The 8,503-nt window shown below is 53.5% G+C and overlaps 1 protein-coding gene across 1 annotated transcript; it reads right to left on the reverse strand.

The window, feature by feature from the left end:
• Positions 1-4,922: 4,922 nt before the first annotated feature.
• Positions 4,923-7,992, reverse strand: LOC139239250 (mRNA decay activator protein ZFP36L1-like). Its single transcript, XM_070867949.1, has 2 exons — positions 7,873-7,992; positions 4,923-6,606 (listed from the first exon to the last, which is right to left on the reverse strand). Exons 1-2 carry the CDS (start codon positions 7,909-7,911, stop codon positions 5,713-5,715), a joined length of 933 nt encoding a protein of 310 aa, XP_070724050.1. The 5' UTR covers positions 7,912-7,992; the 3' UTR covers positions 4,923-5,712.
• Positions 7,993-8,503: the final 511 nt, after the last annotated feature.

Below are 8,503 nucleotides of genomic sequence, written 5' to 3' on the forward strand. Positions count from 1 at the left end.
GGCAGCAGAAACTGCCATACATCCACCGGAGAGAGCAAATGCAGGGAACCGTCCGACTGAATGGAACTGAAACTATGAGATAAGGAAACTCCCGAACAGGGGGTGGGGACCGCAACCCGTGCTGTACCTGTACCTGCCCTGGGAGTGTGTGATGGGACAGTGTAGAGGGAGATTTACTCTGTATCTAACCCGTGCTGTACCTGCCCTGGGAGTGTGTGATGGGACAGTGTAGAGGGAGATTTACTCTGTACCTAGCCCGTGCTGTACCTGCCCGGGGAGTGTGTGATGGGACAATGTAGAGGGAGCTTTACTCTGTATCTAACCCCCTATACCTGCCCTGGGAGTGTTTGATGGGACAGTGTAGAGGGAGCTTTACTCTGTATCTAACCCCCTATACCTGCCCTGGGAGTGTTTGATGGGACAGTGTAGAGGGAGCTTTACTCTGTATCTAACCCGTGCTGTACCTGTACCTGCCCTGGGACTGTGTGATGGGACAGTGTAGAGGGAGCTTTACTCTGTATCTAACCCGTGCTGTACCTGCCCTGGGACTGTGTGATGGGACAGTGTAGCAGGTGCTTTACTCTGTATCTAACCCCCTTTATTTGCCCTGGGAGTGTTTGAGGGGACAGTGTAGAGGGAGCTTTACTCTGTACCTACCCGTGCTGTACCTGCCCTGGGAGTGTTTGAGGGGACAGTGTAGAGGGAGCTTTACTCTGTATCTAACCCCCTGTACCTGCCCGGGGAGTGTTTGATGGGACAGTGTAGAGGGAGCTTTACTCTGTATCTAACCCCCTGTACCTGCCCGGGGAGTGTTTGATGGGACAGTGTAACATGGAGCTTCCCCTAATGGACTGTTGCAATAATGCAACGACCGATGTGTATAATAAAAATATCCTGTGACAAGGTGACATGACAAGTTCCCTGTGTCTGTGATGTAGTAAAGAATGTATCACGGTGTCGATACAAAGTGACTGTTTCCTGTGGCTGAGGGGTCCAGAACAGCGGGACATAGGTACAATAAATGTCATAGATTTAGGACAGGGAGCAGGAGACACCGTGTTTTGCCCAGAAGGATGTTAGGCTGTGGAATTCACGATCAGAGTTAATGAGACCGTGTCAGGAATGAAGAATGTGTTCGATAGGTGAATGAAGGAAAGGGGGATAATGGGATGGGGGAACAGGGCGGGTACATGGGATTGGGACACTGCTCGTGGGGAGGATGGGTAAACACAAACTGGAGGGGCCGAGGGGCCTGCTCTGGTTTTAATTTCTAGTTGTATATAATGTGCACGGCCAGCAGGATAATGCTCAGGAACAAGAAGTGAGTCTCCCCAGGAGGGCCGAGCCCAAATATAACTTCTACAGCCCTCAGCACCTACTGCAGAACAAAAGCTGGAATGTGGTGCGTGTGTGGGTGTGTGAGTCCATCCAGCCTGCCTCACCACACATCGTGATGGCTGCTGAAGATCGCTCTCTATTTTTGTACCATTACTCAGTAATATTAACTGAAAACATATTTACTGGAGCATAACAGCCCACTGTGAGCCCAAGTTAGTAATAATGTGCTGGGAATGAATTGACTTTTTTTAATGAAAAAATCCGACCATTTTAACTGGATCAAAGACAGAAGAAGCAACGACAGGAACTGACCATGGCGCTGTGAAATGATCGTTCAATGAAAAGTAGATGTAAAACACATCAACTATCAGCTAAATACCTGGCTCACTGAGAGTCACACATCGGATCAGAGTCAGATTGGGGCAGGGCATTGAATTGCTGCTATCGTTCCCTCCCCCTCCCCAAACTCCCCACCCTCCCCCACCTCAACCCTTCCCCCTCCCCAAACTCTCCCCACCTTCTCCCCTCCCCCAGCACTTCCCCCAACCCACCACTTCCCCAACCTCTCCAATACCCACATCCAGTCTGAGCCATGTAACATAAGGATCAGGAGCAGGAGTCGGCCATTCGGCCCCTCGAGCCTGCTCCGCCATTCAATAAGATCATGGCTGATCTTCAGCCTCAATTCCACTTCCTGCACTGTCTCCATATCTCTCGATTCCCTGAATATCCAAAAATTTATCGATCTCTGTCTTGAATATACTCAACGACTGAGCCTCCACAGACCTCTGGGGCAGAGAATTCCAGAGATTCACCACCCTCTGAGTGAAGAAGTTTCTCCTCATCTCAGTCCTAAATGGCTGACCCTTTATTCTGGGACTGTGACCCCTGGTTCTAGACTCCCCAGCCAGGGGGAAACATCTTCTCAGCATTAACCCTGTCTATCCCATAAGAATGTTGTATGTTTCAATGAGATCACCTCTCATTTTTCTAAACTCAAGAGAATATAGGCCTAGTCTACTCAATCCCCCCATCCCAGAAATCAATCTGGTGAACCTTACACACCCTCAATGGTAAGTATATCCTTCCTTAGGTAAGGAGACAAAAACTGTGCACAATACTCCAGGTGTGGTCTCACCAGGGCCCTATATAATTGCAGTAAGATGTCTTTACTCTTATACTCAAATCCTCTTGTAATAAAGGCCAACATACCATTTGCTTTCTTAATTGCTTACTGTACCCACATGTTAACTTTCAGTGATTGGTGTACAAGGACACCCAGGTCCCTCTGAACACCAACATTTCCCAATCTCTCATCATTTAAAAATACTCTGCTTTTCTATTTTTCCGACCAAAGTGGAGAACTTCACATTTCCCCACATTATATTCCATTTGCCATGTTCTTGCCCACTCACTCAGCCTGTCTAAAGCCCCTTGAAGTCTCTTTGCATTCTCCTCACAACTTACATTCCCATCTAACTTTGTATCAGCAGCAAACTTGGATATATTACATTTGGTCCCCTCATCCAAATCATTGATATAGATTGTGAATAGCTGGGGCCCAAGCACCGATCCTTGTGGTACCCCACTAGTTACAGACTGCCAATCCGATAATGACCCATTTATTCCTACTCTCCGTTTTCTGTCTGTTAACCAATCCTCAATCCGTGCTAGTATAGCATGTGCTAGTAGTACACAGTGAGCAGCAATGACAGGGAGAGGTCAGTTCAAGCCATGTCACACACACACAGCAGCATTCTATCGACTCTGGATCAGTTCCTATGGAGTGGAGGGTAGCTAATGTAACCCCACTTTTTAAAAAAGGAGGGAAGAGAGGAAGCAGGGAATTATAGACCGGTCAGCCTGACATCAGTAGTGGGGAAAATGTTGGAATCAATTATAAATATGTAATAGCAGCGCATTTGGAAAGCAGTGACAGGATCGGTCCAAGTCAGCATGGATTTATGAAAGGGAAATCATGCTTAACAAATCTTCTAGAATTTTTTGAGGATGTAACTAGTAGTGGACAAGGGAGAACCAGTGGATGTGGTGTATTTGGACTTTCAAAAGGCTTTTGACAAGGTAACACAAGAGATTAGTGTGCAAAATTAAAGCACATGGTATTGGGGGTAATGTATTGACATGGATAGAAAACTGGTTGGAAGACAGGAAGCAAAGAGTAGGAATAAACGGGTCCTTCTCAGAATGGCAGGCAGTGACTAGTGGGGTTCAGTGCTGGGAGCCCAACTATTTACAATATACATTAATGATTTAGACAAAAGAATTGAATGTAATATCTCCAAGTTTGCAGATGACACTAAACTGGGTGGCGGTGTGAGCTGTGATGAGGATGCTAAGAGGCTGCAGGGTGACTTGGACAGGTTAGGTGAGTGGGCAAATGCATGGCAGATGCAGTATAATGTAGATAAATGGGAGGTTATCCACTTTGGTGGCAAAAACACAAAGGCAGAATATTATCTGAATGGTGACAGATTAGGAAAAGGGGAGGTGCAACGAGACCTGGTTGTCATGGTACATCAGTCATTGAAAGTTGGCATGCAGGTACAGCAGGTGGTGAAGAAGGCAAATGGCATGTTGGCCTTCATAGCGAGAGGATTTGAGTACAGGGGCAGGGAGGTGTTGCTACAATTGTACAGGGCCTTGCTGAGGCCACATCTTGAATATTGTATACAGTTTTGGTCTCCTAATCTGAGGAAGGACATTCTTGCTATTGAGGGAGTGCAGCGAAGGTTCACCAGACTGATTCCCGGGATGGCAGGACTGACATATGAAGAAAGACTAGGCTTATATTCACTGGAATTTAGAAGAATGAGAGGGGATCTCATAGAAACATATAAAATGCTGACAGGATTGGACAGGTTAGATGCAGGAAGAATGTTCCCAATGTTGGGAAAGTCCAGAACCACGGGTCACAGTCTAAGGATAAGGGGTAAGCCTTTTAGGACCGATATGAGGAGAAACTTCTTCACTCAGAATTGTGAACCTGTGGAATTCTGAACCACAAAAAGTTGTTGAGGCCAGTTCGTTAGATATATTCAAAAGTGAGTTAGATGTGGCCCTTACGGCTAAAGGGATCAAGGGGCATGGAGAGAAAGCAGGAATGGGGTACTGAAGTTGCATGACCAGCCATGATCATATTGAATGATGGTGCAGGCTTAACTCCTGCACCTACTTTCTATGACAGGGAGAGGTCAGTCTGAGCCATGTCACACACACAGTGAAAGGGAGAGGCCAGTGTCACACACAGAAGTGAAGCATTGGCAGGAACAGATGATGAATCAAGGCCATCAGCAGGTTAAAGTGCAATTGGTTAATCAGCAGTGCGCGAGCACTCCCCACCCACCGCATGATTGGTTCAATGACTTGTACACGTCACTGGGGTTAGTATGATGTGGTGTGTTCCTTGTATCAGTTAATTATTAATGGATTAACACTGGCTGAGACAGCCAGTCATGTGATATACAAGCCCACAACTGAAGCAAGAGCTATGAGTGAAGGTTTACAGATACTGGGTTCAACCGAATGCAATAACACGGGACACAGTCCAAAGCAGAAACAGCAGATTTCTTATTTCCCTCTTTATTTCATGTCACAATGAAATTGGTCATAAGGCACCAGATAGCATTATAAGAGATACATGTTCAGAACCTGTCATTTTCTTTTTAAAAAGATCATAAATTATATAATAAAATATATCGCTATATCATTAAATATACAAAACATTCCAAAAATCTTCAATAAATAATTTAAATATAATCTATATTGTGCAGTAAACAGCATAGAACATTGGTAGAAACACTTGGTAATAGTTGATTAAATAGAGTATTTTTAAAAAAGGTGTTTGCAAACACTCGGCCCCCAAGCTGTCGCCACGAGGCAATTCGAGTTTGTGCATGTTAGAAGTGATTCAGGGTTTTGCTACATCAGGCGAGAGTTGCGGACACCCTCCGTCAACCCAGGGCTCCAATCTGACCCCCCCCACCCAGCTCAGCATCCAGCTCCCAGAGCAGGGTCAAACTGAATCCACTTCACATTAATCCGCAAGAGAGTGAGTTTCAGGAGGAAATCTCAGCGGGTCAGGCAGCGTCTGTGGAGAGAGACAGAGTGAACGTCAACTCTCTCTCTGTCCACAGACTCTGTCCACAGACGCTGCCCTAACTCTGTCTGTCTCCACAGACGCTGCCTGGCCCGTTGAGATGTCCAGCATTGATATTTCAGATCCCAGCATCCGCAGTATTTGGCTTTTGTAGAGTTTCAGGAGGCTTGGCTCTAAAGGCAGAGGGAGCGAGTGCGCGAGGCAGACGTGGGGGGGTGCCAGAGTTCACGAGACAGTAAAAAGTTCCGAGAGTTCTTTCAGTCGTCAGACACCGAGATCCTGCTGAAGATGGGGAGACGCCGGGTGTGCTCAGAGTCCGGCGAGTCCGAGCCGCCACTCCCGCTGCTGCTGTAACCCTCCTGGTCGGACAGGGAGTCGGCGGAGGGGCTCCTGTCCGGGAACGGGAAGCCGGCCTGAGGAGCCAGCCTGGGCTGCTGGCTGGGGGTCCCGTGCCGGGGACAGCTGCAGCAAGTCAGGCTCATGACACGGGCAAACTCCTGGCTGAAGGCAGAGCGCAGCAGGCCCCAGTCGGGCTGGCCGGAGCTGGGGCTGGAGCCACAGCCGGGCGGTGGGGAACGGGACAGCCGGCGGCTCCCACAGCCGGCCGGGTCCGACGAGAAGCCCGAGAAGCTGGCGCTCTGCTTGAGCCGCGGTCTGTCAGCACGGGGAGCCGGCAGGCCGGACACGGTCTCCTCCTCCTCGGGGTTGTGGATGAAGTGGCAGCGGGAGCCGTACGGGCAGAAGCCGCTGGTGTGGAAGGTCCGGCACAGCTCGGTCTTGTACTTCGGGTGGCGGCTCAGTAGCCGCAGCTCCCCCAGGCCGTGGGCGAACTGGCACTTGTCCCCGTAGCGGCAGAAGCCGTTCTCCTGGAAGGGCCGGCACAGCTCGGTCTTGTAGCGAGGGGAGGGCAGCTGCTGCTGGGCCGGTGGGAAGGGGTCCTCCAGCGAGTCACACTCGCTCAGGCAGCGGCTCAAGCCCAGCTCCAGGGGCATCCGCCAGCAGCTGTGGGGCAGGCCCGGGGCTCGCGGCTTGGGGCTACCCAGCGGCAGCAGGCTGGTGGAGTGTCTGCGGAAGCCCGCCGGTGGCTTCACTGCCCGGCTGTCCAAACTGGGGTTAAAGGCACTCAGGTCGTCGGGGTCCAGGAAACTCAACTGTGGAAAGGGAGAGAGAGAGAGAGAGAGAGGATCAGTAACAGGTCACAACACAACACCGTCCCTGGCCCCCACCCCGGCTCACACGTCCCACCGCTCCTGGCCCCCACCAATGCCCCCGGCCCCCGGCTCACACGTCCCACCGCTCCTGGCCCCCACCAATGCCCCCGGCCCCCGGCTCACAGGTCCCACCGTCCCTGGCCCCCACCCCGGCTCACACGTCCCACCGCTCCTGGCCCCCACCAATGCCCCCGGCCCCCGGCTCACACGTCCCACCGCTCCTGGCCCCCACCAATGCCCCCGGCCCCCGGCTCACACGTCCCACCGCTCCTGGCCCCTACCAATGCCCCCACCCCGGCTCACACGTCACACCGCCCCCACCACCCCTGGCCCCCACCAATGCCTACAGCCCCCGGCCCCCACAGCCCCTGGCTCACACGTCACACCGCCCCCACTGCCCGCGGTAGCCAGCGCCCGCCTTGGACCCAACACTCGCTCACAGCCCTCGCCTCAGTCAAGTTTGTGCATTGAGTCCCACTCCAGGGACCCGAGCACAAAAATCCAGGCTGACAGTCCAGTGCGGTGCTGAGGGAGCGCCTCACTGTCGGAGGGGCAGTACTGAGGGAGCCCCGCACTGTCGGAGGGGCAGTACTGAGGGAGCGCCGCACTGTCGGAGGGGCAGTACTGAGGGAGTGCCGCACTGTCGGAGGGGCAGTACTGAGGGAGCGCCGCACTGTCGGAGGGGCAGTACTGAGGGAGCACCGCACTGTCGGAGGGGCAGTACTGAGGGAGTGCTGCACTGTCGGAGGGGCAGTACTGAGGGAGTGCCGCACTGTCGGAGGGGCAGTACTGAGGGAGCGCCGCACTGTCGGAGGGGCAGTACTGAGGGAGCGCCGCACTGTCGGAGGGGCAGTACTGAGGGAGCACCGCACTGTCGGAGGGGCAGTACTGAGGGAGCGCTGCACTGTCGGAGGGGCAGTACTGAGGGAGGGCCGCACTGTCGGAGGGGCAGTACTGAGGGAGCCCCGCACTGTCGGAGGGGCAGTACTGAGGGAGTGCCGCACTGTCGGAGGGGCAGTACTGAGGGAGTGCTGCACTGTCGGAGGGGCAGTGTTTCGGATGAGACGTGTGCGCTGTGACGGGGATGTAAAAGATCCCGCGGCCCTTAAACCTGGAGCCAATATATCGGAGCGCGGGGCCCGGGCAATAGTCACCGCCCCGCCCGGGCTCTCGCTGGGCACAGCGGCCGGTTCCCCGGTGACTTACCCCGGACACGAGTTGACACAGCTGCTCCAGGCCGCTCATGGTGCGGGGTGTGCGGGCTCGGGCTGTCACTGAGGCCGGTGTGTGAGTGCGGTGCCGGGGAGCCGCGGTGTGACGGGCGGGGCCCGGGCTGCTGCCCTTATAGCTCGGCCCGGGGGCGGGCCGCTGACTCACGGAGCGGGGCCGGGCCGGGCCGGAGTGAGTCAGCGCGGGGCGGGCCCGGGGCACGGGGAGAGAGAGGCCGCCGGGGGGCGGCAGTGGGCCGGGGCCGGGACCGGGGCCGGGGTGGGGGAGACCCACAGCCCGGGCCCCCCACAGCCCGGGGCCGGGACACACACACACCTCGAGCCGGGCAGTGAGCAGCGAATCCCAGACAATAAATCCCAATCTCAGCAACTCAGTGTGGCCGGCCCGTGCCCGCTCTGTGTGTGTCACTCTCTGTCTCTGTATCTCTCTGTCTCTGTGTATCTGTGTGTGTGTATCTCTCTCTGTATCTATGTGTGTGTGTGTCACTCTCTGTCTCTATCTCTCTCTCTGTGTATCTCTCTCTGTATCTATGTGTGTGTATATCTGTGCGTGTGTGTGTGTCGCTCTCTGTCTCTCTCTGTATCTGTGTGTGTGTGTGTGTGTGTGT

The sequence above is a fragment of the Pristiophorus japonicus genome, chromosome 26 (genome assembly GCF_044704955.1).
Source record: "Pristiophorus japonicus isolate sPriJap1 chromosome 26, sPriJap1.hap1, whole genome shotgun sequence".
Lineage (NCBI taxonomy): Eukaryota > Metazoa > Chordata > Chondrichthyes > Pristiophoridae > Pristiophorus > Pristiophorus japonicus.